Source organism: Oreochromis niloticus, linkage group LG12 (genome assembly GCF_001858045.2).
Source record: "Oreochromis niloticus isolate F11D_XX linkage group LG12, O_niloticus_UMD_NMBU, whole genome shotgun sequence".
Classification (NCBI taxonomy): Eukaryota; Metazoa; Chordata; class Actinopteri; order Cichliformes; family Cichlidae; genus Oreochromis; species Oreochromis niloticus.
The window spans coordinates 1,871,905-1,891,421 of NC_031977.2; the positions used below are offsets into that span (position 1 = coordinate 1,871,905).

The following is a 19,517-nucleotide window of genomic DNA, read 5'->3' on the forward strand; positions in this document are numbered from 1 at the left end:
GCATCATAGGATAATTTACGTACAGAGGAGAGGACCAACAGATTTGATTATAACATGTAGCTTTTATGAGCACACTCACATCTCATATGAATTTTACAATTAACCAGGCCCATCCAGATTTTCCCATGCTGACCCATTACCATATTCTGCCACTGTCACTGCAGTACAGGTCAAAATGGTACAGATTTGTACTTTATTTCAAATTGAACCTTTAAAGGGGCATTTCTGGACTTTTAAAGACCAGTATTGTACTTTTAAGGGAACATTTACAAAAAATGTACCTATAGGTACAAAAATGTTCTTCTCTCGTACCTCTATTTCTGAGAGTGTAGTAACCATTGTTCTCTTACAGTACTTTATTTAATATTGTAAGCTATGGATCCTACCATACAAACAGAGAAAACAAGAAGAAAAAAAACATCCACCAGACAACCTAGTAGGTCACATACTGATCTGAGGGTTGTTGGTTTGATCCCCATCTGCTCCATTCTACGTGCCAATTATCCTCGGTCAGAGTACTAACCTGATGCATCCATCAGAGTATAGAAAGGACTTGTGTAAAAAACAAGTGCTTATGTGAATGAGGCAGCTTTCATAAAATCTTTGAGTGCTCAGAGTAGAAACAACCCAGTCCATGTCACATGACCCAATCCCAGGTTCAGCGAGGGCCAGCTATCTGCCGAAACCAGTTGGGGATAATGGCAAGAAAAGAGAGTGCTTGTACCTGAAAACTGAAATGTACTAAAGACGTGTAGAAATTGTTCTAGATGTCACTATGGTTTGCTGAATCCCATAACTGTGAAAAATCTTTTGGTACACTTTCTATTATTTATGGTCATCATATTATATTTATATTGATGGTCCATGGCCCACACTTTCAGGACCCAGGTAATAAAACCTCACTGCTAGGTAAACACCTGTGACTACATTCCCTAATTTGCGATGCTGCTTTACGCTAAAATAACTTTTTAAACTTTGAGAACCAATTAATTCTACAAGTGGTTCCCTGCCTGTAGCACTTTCCAGAATGAGATAGCTGACTCTTCATTGATCCAGGATTGGTGATGTTTCTTTTCTTTGTCAGATGCTAAATAAAAGATGCCACATGTTAGATTGGCTTTAGAATTCTGTTTGGAGGTTCCAAACAGGCAAAGTGATGAACGTGAATTTTACCCAACCTTTATACATAACCCTACATACATATTAAATGACCTAATAGACCTTAAGATTATACCTCACAGAAACGTGTCAAAAATTCCGTTAGGTGACGAGAGCACTGGTCTAATCACTGCTCAGTATCAAAAGATGGGAAGTTTGAGGATCAACAGAAAAGGCTGTTGTCCCACTTACGCTCCAGTGAGTGGTTTTGGTAGGTAGGAAGGAAGGTAGGTGTTATTTTCCTTCAAATCCACCAGAGGACAGTATGCTTCTATGGTCTGTGTTATAAGAGCTCAACATCAGCTTCAGTGATGAAGAACAGAGCTGATGAATTTAAAGTCTGCCTCCAAGTCATTGCTTAGTCATCCAGAGTTTCCCAAATTTTCTCTAATTATTGAGTAAAAAAATCCGTGTAACCCTGTTCACACTCGCTCCACTGTGTTTTCCCTCATCTCTGTCACCAGGCTCTGTTATTTTTTCCTCCTCTGCTTCTGCACTATTGATGTGTATGGATCTGTATAAAGGTTGCCTTATGACAAGTGTTTCTCTCAGCACTTTGCCTCCCTTCCCCCTCAGGACTCTCAGTGCTCCAAGGCCAACTCAACGCAGACTCAATGATGAGCGATTTAAAAAAACTGTGCATGTGCTCATCCATAAACCTCCCTCCCTTGCTCTGCTCCCAGCTCTGTCTCCAAGGCTCAGTTCTTCAATGGGCAAATTGAAATCAGAATGCAGGTTTTCAATACAGACAACAGGAAATCTCTGATTGTACGCTGCATTATAGGCCTATCCACTGAGGTGTGTATGTGCCCTGTTCAGCTACAACAGTGTGGGAAAGAGTTAACGGGGATAAAAGTACTGTATGAATGGCCATTTTGAGATCTGCCTTCTTCGGTTTGATGACTGCCGTGAGCAGGCCATAGTGGGCACGTGTCACTGCTGCTAACCTGCTCGTGGTCTGTGTTTGAGGTGGTGAACGGCCCCATGGATGTGGTCAAAAGCATTGACCAAATGGTGACCAGCCTGAGCCCTCGCTTAATGGCAGAGACCAATCACCTAACCATCCGTAGCCCCAACATCAGTGAGTCTATCTCTCTCTCTGACACACACACACACACACACACACACACATTAGAATGGCTTAAATGTGAAAATAGAGCAGAGGAATTTGGACACAAAGGTATAACAGATTTGAGCCAGGCTCTGGCTTCATCATCAAGCAGTTTTAGAAAGCTTCTGAAAAAAATGCAATTATGTAACAAATGACCTTCAGAAAGATGAGATCTATTCAGCAGTGGTGACAAAAATACAATAACAGAACATAAAAAAGAGTTTTATACTGATAATCAAATACACGTTTAACAAAATGATATACTATGATTAACTGCAGAATGTATCTTAGCTTTAATTTTAAGATTGTAGACCTTTTTTCCAGCGTGTATTCATGAACATGGATCATAAGACACTGTTCAACAAAACTATTGAATTAGCTGTTTAGGAACTACAGCCAGTTCAGTTGACAAGTATCATTTGAACTATAAGGATGGTTTTTAATGAAATCCACTGTGGTGATGTTATTATTCAGACGCTTATGGATTAAACTGTATCCAAACGATGTTTAAACTGATCTGTTAGACACTTCCTTATTGCACTGCTCAAATGGTAAAATCTGCCATTTTCCTGTGGATTTTGATGTACTCAGTGCAAATATGACAATTAAAGCTGATTGGCTACTGCTTTAACAAATTCTCCGCAAACAAGCAATGCACACCTGTGTACCTGTGTTTATTTTAATCTTAAGTATATGCCTTCTCATCTGCTGATGGTCACTTTGTATAATAATTTTCACCTTTCTTCACTATGTGACACTAACTTAATATGACACAATATATGAGGAAACATAGCAGGGTTGTTCCACCTGAAATCACAAAACAGTTGAATTTATTTAGAGCCCAGTCTGCCCGGTCAAGTCAAAATACTTGGTGTCTAGGTGGGATGATAGAATAGAATAGAATAGAATAGAATTCAACTTTATTGTCATTGCACATGCACAAGTACAGGGCAACGAAATGCAGTTTGCATCCATCCAGAAGTGCTTTAGCCGTGATATAGATATATTACAATATATATTAGCAATAATATAGATATGTAAGTATATTACAGAAATGGGTCTATTATGGTATGTTATAATGTACACGGTGTGAAGTATGTTATGAATATTCTATAACTATAAGTATGTACAGGCTATGAACAGGATATAAATATGAAATAAAAACTATACAGAAATCTGAGATATACGGTTATACAGAAATGTGAACTATGCAAGTTATAAACAGTTGTAGGATTAAAAATTATTGTATGTACAGAATGATTATTTACACAGAACTATACAGTAGTGCAGTTAAGATAAGTGAGATATGTGGATAATTTCTACAGAGGCTGTATAAAGTGCTAGTGGTTGTGAGTGGTGGTTCAGTCCATGTTATTATTGTGTGTTTGAGGGTACAGTTGTCCATTGTGTGTGTGTGTGTGTGTGTGTGTGTGTGTGTGTGTGTGTGTGTAGGTGGTTGTGGGTGTGTGTATGTTCAGTCCATGAGTTTAACGTGGGTCAGATGTCAGGAGGCAGAGTTCAGGAGTCTGACAGCTGTGGGGAAGAAGCTGTTCCGGTACCTGGTGGTCTTAGTCCGGAGGCTCCTGTAGCGCCTCCCAGAGGGCAGGAGGGTGAAGAGTCCATGTGATGGGTGACTGGGGTCTCTGATGATTTTCCCAGCCCTTTTCAGACACCGCTTCCTGTAGATGTCCTTTATGGCAGGAAGTGGTGCTCCGGCGATGCGCTGGGCAGTTTTCACGACCCTCTGCAACGCCTTCCGGTCCGAGGCAGAGCAGTTCCCGTACCAGACTGTTATACAGTTGGTCAGGATGCTCTCGATGGTGCAGCGATAGAAGTTCACCAGGATGTCTGAGGACAGGTGGTTCTTCCTCAGAGTCCTCAAGAAGAAGAGGCGCTGGTGAGCCTTCTTGACCAGCTTGGAGCAGTTGGTCGTCCAGGTGAGATCCTCGGAGATGTGGACTCCCAGGAACTTGAAGCTGCTCACACGCTCCACAGCCGTCCCCTTAATGTGGATGGGTGGATGTGGGTCAGCATTCCTCCTGTAGTCCACGATGAGCTCCTTGGTCTTCTCGGTGTTAAGCAGCAGGTTGTTTGTGTCGCACCACTCAGCCAGACGATGCACCTCCTCCCTGTAGGCGGTCTCATCGTTGTCGCTGATGAGGCCAATCACCGTGGTGTCATCTGCAAACTTAATGATGGTGTTGGAACCATCAGCAGGTCTGCAGTCGTGGGTGAAGAGGGAGTAGAGGAACGGGCTCATCACACAGCCTTGTGGTACACCGGTGTTCATTGTGATTGTTGATGAGCAGCGGTTATCCAGTCGGACATGTTGAGGGCGGTTGGTCAGGAATGTCCAGTAACCATTTGCAGATGAGGGAACTGATGCCCAGGTCTGTCAGTTTCCTGATGAGTTGTGAGGGGTGGATTGTATTGAATGCTGAACTGAAGTCTATAAACAGCATTCTGGCGTAGGTGTTGTTGTTGTCCAGGTGTGAGAGGACAGAGTGCAGTGCGATGGAGACTGCATCCTCTGTGCTCCTGTTCTGGCGGTATGTGAATTGGTGGGGGTCCAGGGTTGGGGGAAGACAGGATTTGAAGTGTGCTAAGACCAGCTGCTCTAAGCACTTAGTGATGATGGGGGTGAGTGCTACTGGGCGGTAGTCATTGAGGCAAGATGGGTTGGAGTTTTTGGGTATCGGGACGATGGAGGTGGTTTTGAAGCAGGCCGGTACCACAGCGTGGGCCAAGGACAGGTTGAATATGTCTGTCAGGACTCCTGCAAGCTCCCCAGAACACGCTCTGAGAACACGCCCGGGGATACCATCAGGACCTGCAGCCTTGTGGACATTGATCCTGCTCAGCACCGCTCCTACATCGGTGGGGGAGAGAGTCAGAGGTTGGTGGTCTGGCGTCATGTCTGTTTTGGTTGTGGTTGTGGGGTTCCCTCGCTCAAAACGAGCATAAAAGTTGTTGAGCTCGTTGAGGAAGGAGACATCAGAGGATGCGGGGGAGGGTTTGATGGTCCTGTAGTCTGTAATGGTCTGGAGTCCTTGCCACATGCGTCGGGGGTTGGAGTTGGAGAAGTGTTCTTCTACCTTCTTTTTGTAGTGGTGTTTGGCTTTTTTGATGCCCTTCTTTAGATTAGCCCTGGCTGTACTGTAGGCGTGTGCATCTCCTGACCTAAAAGCAGTGTTGCGGGCCTTCAGGAGGAGACGAACATCCCGGTTCATCCAAGGCTTCTGGTTGGGGTACATGGTGATCCGTTTCTGGGTGGTGACACTGTCTGTGGTTTCGGAGATGTAATCCAGTACAGATGAGGCGTACTGGTCCAGGTCTGTGTTGGTGAACATATTCCAGTCTGTGTTTTTAAATCTGTCCTGGAGCACTGCGTCTGTCCCCTCTGGCCACACTTTAATTGTCCTCACAGTAGGTTTCACACGTTGGATGAGTGGTGAATACCTAGGTGTGAGGAACAGGGAGAGATGGTCCGATTGTCCAATGTGGGGAAGGGGTGTTGCTTTGTAGGCTCCAGCCAAGTTGGAATAAACATGGTCTAACACTGAGAAGTTTCAGTTGCATTTCCATTGCCCAGAATATTATGACGTGTATATATGTTGGGTGTATCACTTGGCTGATGTGTCTGTATCCATATAGATATTTAATTTATATTCTGTCTTTCTCCAATAAAATAACAGTACCAAAAAGTGCAAAGTTACATATTCATCATGGAATCAAATCATTATTTCCCCGCTGTAAAGCAACACCATCAAAACAAAGTCTTACAGTAAGTCCAAAGACAAGGATAAGACTGGATTAAGTCCCATACAGAGAAGCCTCCAACAATCAGATGACCCCCTATGAACAAGCACTGGCTGACAATGGAAAAGAAGAATATGAAGAATCACTGCAGATTGACATCATTTTAACACTCTCAGCCTGTTACAGCCTGTCCATTGCTATCATCTACTTTCATCAGATCACAACAATCTCCTCAAGACGCTTTATATTGTAAGGTCACTTTATATTAACAACCCTACAAAAATACTGAGAAAACCCCAACAATCAGGTGAAAAACAAGAAGAAAGAACTGGGTTCACGGAGGGGCAGCCATCTGCCACGATTGGTTTGGGATGAGGAGAAAGAGCAGGACAGAACACGGACTGTTAAAGAGAGCCAGGGATTAATTATAACAAACAATTAAATGCAAAGTGGTGGATAAACACAGAGAGCTAGTGAAAAGAGGTGAGTGAAGGAGAAACACTCGGTGCATCATGGGAAGCCCACAGCAGCCTAGGCTTATTGCACCATAACTAAGGAAGTATTCAAGGTCACCTGATCCAGGCATAACTAAAAATTATTTTTTTTTTTTTTAAAGGAAAATTTAAAGCCTAATCTTAAACGTAGAAAAATGGTCTGTCTCCTGAATCCAGATTGGGAATTGGTTCTACAAGACAGGGGTCCTGACAGCTGTTTCCTGTTCTCCTTTTAAAAACCCCAGGAACCACAAATAGGATGCAGCCTGAGGGGGAAGTGCTCTATTGGGGCGATAAGGTACTATGAGGTGTTTAAGATGTGATGGGGCATAATTATTCAAGACCTTGTATGTGAGGAGAAGAAATAAATTCAATTCTTCATTTGATTTAACCAACTGGGGATTAAACAGCGATGGAGACATGACAGACTGGGAAGACAAAGGACAAAGCACAGATCAGACAGATGGCAACAAGAGACGTTGAAGGCAGAACACAGAGACGGGACAAAGACAGACTGGACATGAAAAATGGAACAGACATGAATGCAAACAAGAACCAAAACTAGAAACATAAGTAACAAAACTCAGATGCTCTCAAACTGAATACAAGTATTTCCTTCCAAAATTTCACTTCCAAAGAATCAATAATTCTTGGGCTTGGGATAAAATAACATAGTATTTTTTAAATATATCCTGACTGGATGAACACATGAATGCAGCACTGGTAGTAGCAATTAAAAAACACGATGGAAAAACAATAGCCATGTAAACAATGCTCACTCTTAGCCTTGAAAAATAAAACATGGAGAAAATAAAAAAATAAAATATGAGAGTAAAGTCCAAACTTCATCGAGCCAAAGAAGATTAAAAAAAACTTTGACTGTTCACAGCCAAATGTAAACATGGTCACTAACAAATTCTCTGAACTTTATTAGCCACACCATGAAGCAGCTGACCCCCCAACCCAACAATCACATGACCCCCCAGTTTTTCCCTGTATGTATTATTGTTGGGTCTACCTTACAATATAAAGCACCTCAAGGCGGCTGTTGTGATTTGATGTTGTATAATTAATTGAATTGAATTGTAATTGAATTATAGAGAGTCTGAGACAAGACTACAAGACAACAAAACCTCAAAACACAAGGTAGTGTTCAATTTCTTGTTATATCACTTCAGAGTTCTGGTGGAAAAATTATTAAGAAAATGGCAACTATGTAGCTTCTGGGTGACATCTTTAGTTTGAACCTATCACTAATAATAACATTAATAATAACATAATATTTAATCTGAAAGTCACTGATACTAAAAGCAAAAGGCCGCAAATGTGATCTCCCACTCACAGATATGTAATAATTACAGTCTATTCTGTCTCATTTCTTTGTCTGGTTTATTTTATCTGCTTTCAGGACTTTTGTGAAGGTCTGATGATGTTTGAGTTACGTAAAAATACAAAATTTTAAAACTTATAAAGCTTAAAGCACCTCTGCAACAAGAAAGTGTCTATTATTAGATTAAAGTCCTGGTTTGGTGCAGTATAGAAATATACTAATGTTGCTACGAAAGATGTTCTATCTTAGCTGAGGTGGCAAAGGTACAGACATTTTTGTACTTATGTAGAAGTATAGATACTTGAGTTAAAAAATACTCCAGTAAAAGTTGCAGTACTGATTCTACTTCTTTACTCAAGTAAAAGTGAAAAGGTACAGTCTCTGAAATGTACTCAAAGAAAGAAAGCAAAACGTAGCTCCCTGAAGGACATCCATTATTATTCACAGGGAGAATGACCTTGTGTAATATTTTATTATAATATTATACTATATGTTATATTATATTATTGTATTAACTGTACACAAACAGTTTGTGTGTTTGCTGATGTTTGTTGGGCTGGGGGAAATTTGTACAAATGTTACGTTGTGTAGAAACATTGCTCATGTTTATTCCTCTAGAAGCTCGACTACAACATATGGACACGTGCACTCGGTCTGGCCCAATTTACCTGCTAAGTATAAACGCTTTAAAAATGATGCTGCTAAGCCTAAAGTAATGGGCCTGTTTTGAAAATGTAATGAGTAGAAAGTACAGATATGTGTGTTAAAAATGTTGGGAGTAAAGTAATAAGTTGTCAGAAAAATTAATATTCATGTAAGTACAGATAACTGAAAATTCTGCTGACATGCAGTAACAAAGTATTTGTACTTCATTACTTCCCACCTCTGTATCTTAGCTTTCTGCTAAGATGTTTTCAGTCCTCTTTGTAATTCACATTATTGTCATTGTTTTGAGACTTTGGTTTAAACCTGTTACTGAAAAAGTGTAAACATGTGTTACTAAATGAATATAACATGAGTAAATATTTTTCTCTTTTTTAGTATGTTATGTAATATAAGCATTAAAATGATAAATAATGTATCTAAAACTTTTTAAACCTGTTCGTAGAATTGGTGGTGCAGCAGCAGAAGCTGCAGGAAGTATCCAGAGGATCAAGTTTTTGTGGACCTGAAACAGAGAAGCCAACCATCCTAGACTGTATTTCAGTCCCACATCAGAAGATGCAGGATCTCCATAAGAATGGTAGGAGATTGCTACAAAAACCATCTTCCCTCTCTTGCTCTTCAAGCAAGCAAAAACAAAACGTATTCTTTTTCTTGGTTCAACCTGGCAAACTTTTGCCATCGTATTTTATCACATGTGCAGGTTTCCATAACCTCACGCTGGTCAACATATGGTATGGCTCTCTGCGGCCTTTTTTCAATCCTGAGGAGAACATCACCATGGAGCCCACCGTCACTGATGGCAGCCAAAGGTAAAAACCAGCCCAAGTTTAACCCATTGTCATGTGTTATCCATAAAGTTGTGACTGTGATGTAAGAAAGATGGGACTTTTCAGCAAACATTAACATTTGATAAAATGAAAATTTCAATATAATTTACAGCACTGCAGTTTATGTTCACGTTTATATGGAGGATTATTCTGGAGTTATGTGAGAGAAGTAACTCCCAGAGCAAAAGGCTTTTAAAACCTTATTTGTTTAAGTAATTCTTTTAGATGAATTTCAACTGGATATTTGGTGCATATAGTTTTTAATGAAATTGCAGTTAAGTTTAGACCATGTTTCAAAATAACTGTCCCAGTAAGCACCTGGATCAGTCATTCCCATTTAACACTCTGCATATCACTGGGTAGCATTAGCAGTTTACAGCCAACAGTCTGTATTGTTGATCATTTTTGGATAAGGTTTTAAAGAAAATACATGACTTTCTCTTATATTTTGATTAGTGTGAAGATTTAAGACAAAATCTAAGACTTTGGACAATATGCCACATATTTTCCTAAATGTTGATGACATACAGTTCACATCAAAGCATTAAAACACTATGGTTTTAAATGAGCCGCAGCACTCTTCACTATGAGAATGCCTAGATGCATTTCAGCATGACTGCTTAGTTACAGGACTTGTTTCTAGAAGGAGTCAATGATTTCAATCTAATATTATGATGCTTGCTAAAGTCCAATTTAATGATTTGAAAGCTTTATACTGACTAGGAGCTGAAGAACAGCCATCGTGGCTCATCAAATATCAGCTTATAAAAGGTATAATTTGTTCAGCTGAATAAAGAAGTAAAGCTCAGAATAGCAGCAGCAGCTCACCTAACCTGTGACTTATTAGTAGTTAAGGCATTTCCCCATGTTGCCCACAAAACCAGTATACAGGGTTCTCCACCTCCCATGCTTGAAAACTACCAAATTACAATCAGTTATTACTCAAGATTTTAGCTTTATCTGTCAAAATGAAAAATTACACCTATATATTTATATAAACTTTATCATGAAAACTAAAAATACAGTTATTGGCTTCAGAGTGAGAAGCTGGAGAAACCAGTGAACCTGTGCACTGTAAAATCTCTCCGTTTATTTCAGTACAGAAATGGTTATAGCTTAGTAAGTTAGCTTTTTGCTGAGGCTGTAAATTACTATTTTCCTATTTTAATAACCAATAACCAAATACTCATATTTTTTTAATGTTGGGAACCAAGACATCAAGGAATTTCAAAGTTATACAGCATACACTAATCCAGTGTGCTATAGACATTTTAATGCTCTAGTTGAAAAAAGAAAACCTGGCTGGTATTACATTATTGTATAAAAAATGTATTGCTAGACTGCATCAAGTTTTTTTTTTTTTTCATTTTAAGAATTTCACACTGTACACAGATGTAAAAATAATTATATCCCTTACAACAGTACACCATTTATCTTGATTCAAGTTTGACTGGTTCATTTATTATTATCATATAAAAATAGAGAGAACAGAGAGATAGAGAGATAGAGAGATTCTTCAAAATATCCACCCTTCGCTTTGCTCACTCTTGACATTCTCTCGATGAGCTTCATGAGGTTGTCATCTGAAATGTTTTCCAACAGTCTTGAAGGACTCAAATTCCCTTCTTGGTCAAATAGCACTTACACAGCCTGTTTGGGGTCATTGACCTTTTCAAAAATAAATGATGGTCCAACTAAACGCAAACCAGGATGGCATGTTGCTGCAAGATTTTGTGGTAGCCATGCTGGCTCAGTGTGCATTCATAACATCTTAACAACAGTCTTCCTCCTCCATGCTTCATGATGGGAACCATGCATGTAGAGACCACTTACTGTTTCTGCGTCGCACGAAGACATGGCGGGTGGAACCAAAGAGCTCAAATTTGGACTCATCAGACCAAAGCACAGATTCCCACTGGTCTAATGTCCATTTGTTGTGTTTCTTGGCCCAAACAAATCGCTTCTGCTTGTTGCTTTTCCTTAGTTGTAGTTTCTTAGCAGCTATTTGACCATAAAGGCCTGATTCACAGAGTCTCCTCTGAAAAGTTGGTGTAGAGATGTGTCTGCTACTGGAACTCTGTGTGGCATTAATCTGAGGTGCCGTTAACTTGCGATTTCTGAGGCTGGTGACTCAGATGAATTTATCCTCAGCAGCAGAGGTGATTCTTGGTCTTCCTTTCCTGGGCCGGTCTTCATGTGAGCCAGTTTTGTCATAGTGCTTGATGGTTTTTGCGACTGCACTTGGGGACATATTCAAAGTTCTAGCAATTTTTTGACTGACTGACCTTCAGTTCTTAAAGTGATGATGGAGTGTCCTTTTTTTACTTAGCTGATTGGTTCTTGCCGTAATATGAATTCTAACAGTTGTCAAATAGGGCTGTCACATTGTGTACTAACCTGACTTCTGCACAACACAACTGATGTTCCCAACTCCATTAAGAAGGCAACAACTAAACCCTCACAAGGCACACCCGTGAAGTGAAAACGATTTCAGGTGACTACATCATGAAGCCCATTGAAGCTCACAGGGTTTGTACCGCTGTCAGCAAAGCAAAGGGCAGCTACTTTCAGAAATCTAAAATATAAGACATATTTAGAGTTATTTATCATTTTTTTCTTTGCTACATAATTCCATATATCTTGCTTCATATATTTGATGTCTTTGGTATGTATCTACAATGTAGAAAGTAATACAAATAAAGAAAAAACAATAAATGAGAAAATATGTCCAAACTTTTGACTGGTGGTGCATAGAGATATCCATATATATCTATATAGATATCTCTATACGGATACCTTCTGGGTGTCAGGTTGCCACATTGTTTGATGGAAATGAAAATGATCAACATACAGAGGGGGGAATTCAAAGACAGCTGAAAAAAAAACAGGCTAGTCCATTAAGCTGAAATTTTATTGCATCAACTCCTACTGAGATGATTGATGGTATCCTGGGGGATCTCCTGCCAGATCTGGACCAGAGCATCACTGTGCTAATGGACAGTCTGAGATGCAACTTGGTGGTACTAGATGGGATCCCTGAAGTCTTCTATTGGATTTAGGACAGGAAAGCGTTGGCGCCATTCAAGTGGATCAATTCCTAAACTCTCCAGGAACTATCCACATACTCTCTACGTATAGCACTGGGCATTGTTGTGCACCAGGAGGAACCAAGGACCTACTGCACCTGCGTAGGGTTGGATAATAGGTCCAAGGATTTCATGGTTCCTCCTGGTGCACATGAAATCCTTGGACCTATTATCCAACCCTATGCAGGTACAGTAGGTCCTAACGGTTGTCAGGGTGCCATTGACTAGTATATAGACATCTGCACATGGCGTGACCCACCACCAAACCGGTCACTCTCAACAGTGTTACAGGTAGCATAATGTTCTCCACAGCTTCTCCAGGCCTTTGTCTGTTGCACTACCTGAAGGCAACAGACAAGGGTCTGTTACAGGTGAGAGCAGGTGAACCTGTGGGGAGACATCAAGCTGTATGCCAGGAGTGAATGAGACACTGATTCACTGATCCACACCACAAGGGTTTACAGCAACAGGATTGAGTGTCATTTTGACTGGGGAAGTATAGTCAGATGGTAACAAAGAGAGGGAAGGTACTGAGGGGATTGCACTACCAGAAGGCAACATTGCACACACTGAGGACAGCTACATGTACTTTGGAAACCCACAGGCAACCATGAAGAGGCCGCTAGGAAAACAGCAACTAGCTGCAGAGAGTAACACAAGTACAGATGTACTTGTGTTATGTATGTTATGCTATGTACAGAAGTCTTTTTGTTTAACTTAAAAAGGCAGTTGCCCAAGTATGATGTCATATAACCTAAGTCCTTATAACATATATGGGTTTTTAAAAGTTAATTTGTCCTTCGTTATTGCCAGATCCATAATAAACTCAGAGGAAGCTACTGCTCAAACCCAATATTTCATCGGTTTGTTGTACTGATGCTTCTACTGAAACAAAGACAAAGACAAATTTCTCCTGATATTATCATATTCCATGGTGTCTGTTAATGCCAGTGCCATTTCTGAATCATGAGGCACCACTTCATGCTTTAAGTTCTGAGAAATTATTCAATTATTATTTTACACAAATAATACATGTTAGTGTCATATTAGCTAATTAATCCCGTCACCCACACCCAAATGGGTGCCACTACTTGAGCCTGGTTCTGCCAGAGGTTTCTTCCTCTTAAAAGGAAGTTTTTACTTGGTAAAGTAAAAACATCCGTAGCCAGTTTTCTGAATGATCTCATTGAGGGGGTTCAGGCCTATGCAGAATGGTAGTGGGGGCAGTTGGCTTGAAGTTGGTCTCTGGTGTTATTCGCTATATCCCCACTGAATTCCTGATGATGATCAAGGATCCCCAGAAGGGACCGGTCCCACCCAACTACCAGCTAATAACCTGTTTCGGCATGGAAGCTCCTGTCAGGCATCATAGCGGTTAAGATGAACTGGCACAAGGGTCAATACATTAATACTGTATTGGGTTGTTTCTGCCAATTCTGGTGGCAGAAACACCAGAGGGAATAAAACACCAGCTACTGATAGATATAGCAATCACTCAAGACTGTTAGACCAGACTAACAAACCTGTGCACCGCCTGGATTGACTACAAGAATGTCTATGATTCAGATCTTGGAATGCCTAGAACCATACAAAATCAGCAGAATGAAGAGCCTTTATCAGGACTTCAGTGGGGATGTTGCAAACAATACAACAGGCCAACTTCAAGTCAATTGTACACGTCGCCCACAGAGAGTAAAGCAAGTTCTGAGGAATCAGCTGGATGGGAAGAACAAGAGCCGAGCAACCAACACGCATGCCCTCCAAGTCATCAGATACCCTGCAAAGGTAATAAGCTGGCAAAGGAGGAGATAAAATAAAAAACCTCTGACATCATGACAAGAAAGCTCTTTACTATGCTCAGAGGTTTCTACCTAAAATCCAGCATGAGACTGAAGGAAGAAAGCTGATGACTAGTGAGTGTCAAAAGTACTATTCAGGATGAAACAACAAAGATTCATGAGTGTATCAGGAACATGACTACATCTGATCATTTGCTTAGTGAATACCTTAGTCAGTAAAAACCTGAGAAAGGAGGTGAGGAAGAAGAAGAATCATGGAATAACAGGCACCTGCAGGGTATGTAGCACCGGCAGATAGAAGAAGTGATTGATACTGAGAAATCATACAAATCTCAAAGCTGGACTGAAGACACCACAGAGGTACTAATCATGGCAGCATAGAAGCAAGCACAAGATCGATAGAGGCTTAGGGTCTGCCACACCAGGCAAGACCCAGCAGATTCTTTTTTTTTTTCTTCCCTCTGTCCCGTTTGGTTCTTTTGCCATCAGAATTATTGTCTGAAAGCCAAGAAAGATGCCCAACGGATTTACTATACCAAGTGGACCATCCCGGCCTTGCCGTATTGGTCCATTTGATTGACCTTTGTTTTTATTGTTTATTTTATTTTCAGTTGTTACATACGCGACAGACTTGACTGGGGGAAACGAAAGGGAGAAAGAAAGAGAGGGAGGGAAAGAAAAACAGCGGGGAAGAGGATCGGTGATAAAGGGCCCAAAAAAAAAAGAAAGAAAGGTGGGGGTCAAAAAATACATAAATATATATCAATCACCTGGGTCATCTGTTGAGGAAAAAAAAGAGAAAACAAGCAAAAAAGAGAGCAATATAATAAACAACATCATCGCAATAATCTATGTGTATATAACAGTGCTGAATATTATTGTGCAGCACATAAGCTCGACAGCGCACAGTGTGCTTTGAGGCAGAAGCCAAAAAGGGTGTAGTTTGTGTGTGTGAGCACCCGTGTGTACACCTGTGAGCGTGAGCGCGCTTGTATTTAAAAGGTTCCTTCATGTAATGATCTGCTAGAGGGTGTGGGGAGCCACAGCCCCGTCCTCCAGGGCATGAAGCAGGTATGGAGGAGATCCAGGCTCTAGACATCCAGAGACCCCCAGAGCGCAAGAGTCCAAGGAAGACCAACAGAGGGGCAACCGTGGCACTCTCCCGGAAAGAGCTTAGACCCGACCGAGCCACAGGCGCCAGGCCCCAACAAGCAGCCACCAGGAGTGAGCCAGTGCGTACCTGAACGCCCAGCCCTGGACACCAAGAACCACCAACGCACCGATGTCTGAGGGCGTCAGCCACAAACTGCACCCAGACCCAGGAGGTGTTACCCTTTTCCCTGGGGTGGAGACAAGCAGACCGCCCCCGACTCTGCAGTAGCAGGGAGGCCCCACATTCCAGACCCCAAACGGACGGCCAGCTCCTCCTCCCAGCCCCTCGCCCAAACGGGCAACAGAAGAACAGGGGTGTGTGAAGACTCCAAACCTCCCTCCGCCCGCTCATATTTAGTGTTAATGCATGTGTGTTCTAAGGTGCATTTAAAACCCAGGAGGGCATGGAGCTACCTGCCAGAGAGCAGTACGTTAGCATATAGCCCCTCCCAAGAACCCTCAATGTCTACATGTATTTAAAATTGAGAGGTGGGCATCGGTGCCAGAGGTGAGGTTGTATACACAGACAGTCTTCTGGATCCCATGTAGCGTGCCCATCCCCAAGGTCCTATATGTATGTGTTATGAGAGTGTGAGTAATGTGGATGGTAAATGGTAAATGTATTTGTAGAGAGCTTTACTAGTCCCTAAGGACCCCAAAGCGCTTTACACATCCAGTCATCCACCCATTCACACACACATTCACACAGGATTGGCAAGCTACATTGTAGCCACAGCCACCCTGGGGCGCACTGACAGAGGCGAGGCTGCCGGACACTGGCGCCACCGGGCCCTCTGACCACCACCAGTAGGCAACGGGTGAAGTGTCTTGCCCAAGGACACAACGACCGAGAGTGTCCAAGCCGGGGCTCGAACCGGCAACCTTCCGATTACAAGGTCTAAATGAGACATGCCCCCAAAGGTGGTTGAGAATGGCCAAGCTAGGATCCTGTGGGACTTCCAGATACAGATAGACAAACTGCTGATGGCTAACCAACCAGACATAGTAGTAGTGGACAAGCTGAGGAAGAACCCCATAGTAGTAGATCAAGCTTTACCAAGTGATGGCAACATCAGGAAAAGGAAACACAAGAAGCTCAAGCAAACGGAGCCAGAGAAGATGTGGAAGCTAAATGCAACAGTGGTAGCTGTGGAATCAGGAACTACGAAGACACTGCACAGGACCCACATGTATACACTACCAGTCAAAAGTTTTAGAACACCCCAATTTTTCCATTTTTTAATGGAAAATTATGCAGTTTAATGTCTCATTGCAGTCTGAAAGGAAAGCAAATAAGCAATTAGAGTTTAAAAAAGAAATCATGGAATTAATTTATAGACCAAAATGTATTCTAAAGTCATCAAAGTAGCAACCTTTGGCAGATATGACAGCTCAACACACCTGTGGCATTCTTTCTACAACACAAATCCAATACTCTTCAGAAAGTTCTTACCATATTTGTTGCAGAAGTTTCCATAAATGTGGACCTTGTAGGTTGCTTTGCTTTCACTCTTATGTCCAGTTCATCCCAAACCACCTGATGGGGTTTAAGTCTGGAGACTGTGCTGGACACTCCATGCTCACCATCTTGTACTTTTTCCTGAGGTAGTTCTGACAGAGCTTGGATTTATGTTTTGGGTCATTATCTTGCAGTGTGATGAACCCCTGACCAACTAGGTGCATACCAGAGGGTACTGCATGGATTGCTGTGGTAGCTGTTTTGGTTCAGGGTTCCTCTCACTCTGTACAAGTCACCGACCCTGGATCCAGCAAAATAGCCCCAGACCATCACACTTCCTTCGGCATGTTTGACACACACTGTGGAAGTCAAGTCAAGTCATCTTTATTTATATAGCCCATTTAAAGGACATCAAGTGTTGCCCAAAGTGCTGAATGGAAGGATAGTATAATCAAACAAAAAGAGTTAAAATAGATAAGATGAAAACATTATAGAAAACATTGTGAGACTTGTAAAAATATATGTGTACATGCAAATATGCACATACATATAAAAAAGTGTACACATTCACACACAAGCACACATACGTGAACATAAAATACATATATACGTATACACATGCATAGATCATCCAATGAGATAAAAGATGAGAATAGCTAAAACAGAATAAAAGTGGTGTCAGAGAGATCCAAAGGCCTTGGAAAATAGGCAGGTCTTTAGATTTGAACCAACCATTAGAACCATCCTTTCGCCTACTCCAAGGCATACAAAGATCCTGCGTGATAAACCGAAGATTTCACATTTAGTTATGGTCCATAATACCTTCTTCCAGTCTTCAGTAGTCCAGTGGTGGTGTTTCATGGCCCATCGAAGCCTCTTTGTCTTATTCTGACATCTTAGCAATGGCAGCTCGAAGTCTTCTCTTCACAGTTGAAACTGAGACTTGCTTACTACGACCACTATTAAGCTGCTTGAAGCTGTTGTCCTGTTTTCACACAAACTGTTAACTCTCAGAAATTTGTCCTCTGATTAAGTTGTGTCTTTGTTTCTGAGAGCCTTTTGATGGTGAAGGAAACTGTACTCACTGACACCTTGATTTTCTTTGAAATTTCTCTGCAGGACAGACCAACATTTTTAAATGTTAAATGCCTGTCTCTCTTTCATTGTTAATTGCCTTTTTCCCACCATTTTTGTAGCAACACTCTATTTTCTCCGTTACAATACTGTTCAACTGATGCTCACAACTGTATGGTACCACAGTGTGTTCCAACACTGCTTTTATGCAGACAGAGAGGGAAGTAAACCAGAAAGTTGGAACATCTGTAGGAATTAGTAGCACCAGATTTGTTGAGAGCGCTGCAAACTCTCGGACCTTCTCTTAATGAGCTTCATTATGTAGTCACCTGAAATGGTTCTCACTTCACAGGTGTGCCCTATCATGGTTAATTTGTGGAATTTCTTAACTTCATAATGCGCTTGGGACCATCAGTTGTGTTGTGCAGAAGTCAGCCAGGTACACAGGTGACACCCCTATTTGACAACTGTTAGAATTCATATTATGGCAAGAACCAGTCAGCTACTTAAAAAAAGGACACTCCATCATCACTTTAAGAACTGAAGGTCAGTCAGTCAGAAAATTGATAAAACTTTGAATATGTCCCCAAAAACCATTAGCGCTATGATGAAACTGGCTCAGATGAGGACCGCCCCAGGAAAGGAAGACCAAGAGTCACCTCTGCTGCTGAGGATAAATTCTTCCGAGTCACCAGCCTCAGAAATCACAAGTTAACAGTAGCTCAGATTAGAGCCCAGATGGATGCCACACAGAGTTCCAGTGTGAATCAGGCTTTTATGGACAAATAGCTGCTGAGAAACCACGACTAAGCAAAAGCAACAGGCAGAAGAGATTTGTTTGGGCCCAGAGCTGGTTCTTCTGGGTCTTGGTTGTGCTGGGAGAGCCAAAGCTCTGTGCTGGCTGCTTTGGCTTCCATTGGTAGGTGCTCCACCACCGACGGAACATTACTGGCCCATTGCCTAATCTCGAATTCCCCTTTAGCGAGTAACTCCCGCATCCGATTTATAAGTGTCTTAGCCTCCTCTGCCGATTGGAGGCTATGCAAACAGTTATCGACATAGAAGGCCCTCTCCACCGTGTCCAAGATATCTTCATTACCCTGGCGGTTGTCCCTGACATGTCTTTGGAGGGCATAGGTGGCACAACAAGGACTGCACGTTGTACCAAAAGGCAGAACCTGCCACTCGTACATGCTTGGCTCCTCATCCTTCCTCATAGATCTCCATAGGAAGTGGAGCAGAGGTCTGTCCTCGGGCAGCAACCGAATTTGGTGGAACGTTGCCTTGATTTCACCACTTATGGCCACAGTATGCTCCCTGAAGCGGAGGAGGACCCCAAGCAGTGAAGGTCCCAGAATTGGAACTGGAAGCAACTGGCTGTTGAGGCTTAGCCCGATGTATTGGTATGAGCAGTTGAATACAAGTCTAGCCTTGTTGTTGTGGTGAACTACATGGTGGGGTAGATACCATGACTCGCTCGAACAGTCCACCTTCTCAGGCGATAGCTTCTCAACATAGCCTACCACCTCCAGTTTATGCACTTCCTGACAATAGGTTTCAGCCTGCCCTGGGTCTCTCGCTATCCGACATTCAGTACTCCGT

The 19,517-nt window shown here is 41.9% G+C and overlaps 1 protein-coding gene across 3 annotated transcripts in view; it reads left to right on the plus strand.

Moving 5' to 3' along the window:
* adgrd2 (adhesion G protein-coupled receptor D2) overlaps window positions 1-19,517 on the plus strand; it is a 72,939-nt gene that overhangs the window by 13,653 nt on the left and 39,769 nt on the right. For all 3 annotated transcript variants that reach the window (XM_025896990.1, XM_019365951.2, XM_025896989.1), the window contains exons 8-10: window positions 2,128-2,239; window positions 8,961-9,095; window positions 9,219-9,327. In XM_025896990.1, the coding sequence (XP_025752775.1) occupies window positions 2,128-2,239; window positions 8,961-9,095; window positions 9,219-9,327 (356 nt within the window). The remainder of the gene's footprint in view (window positions 1-2,127; window positions 2,240-8,960; window positions 9,096-9,218; window positions 9,328-19,517) is intronic.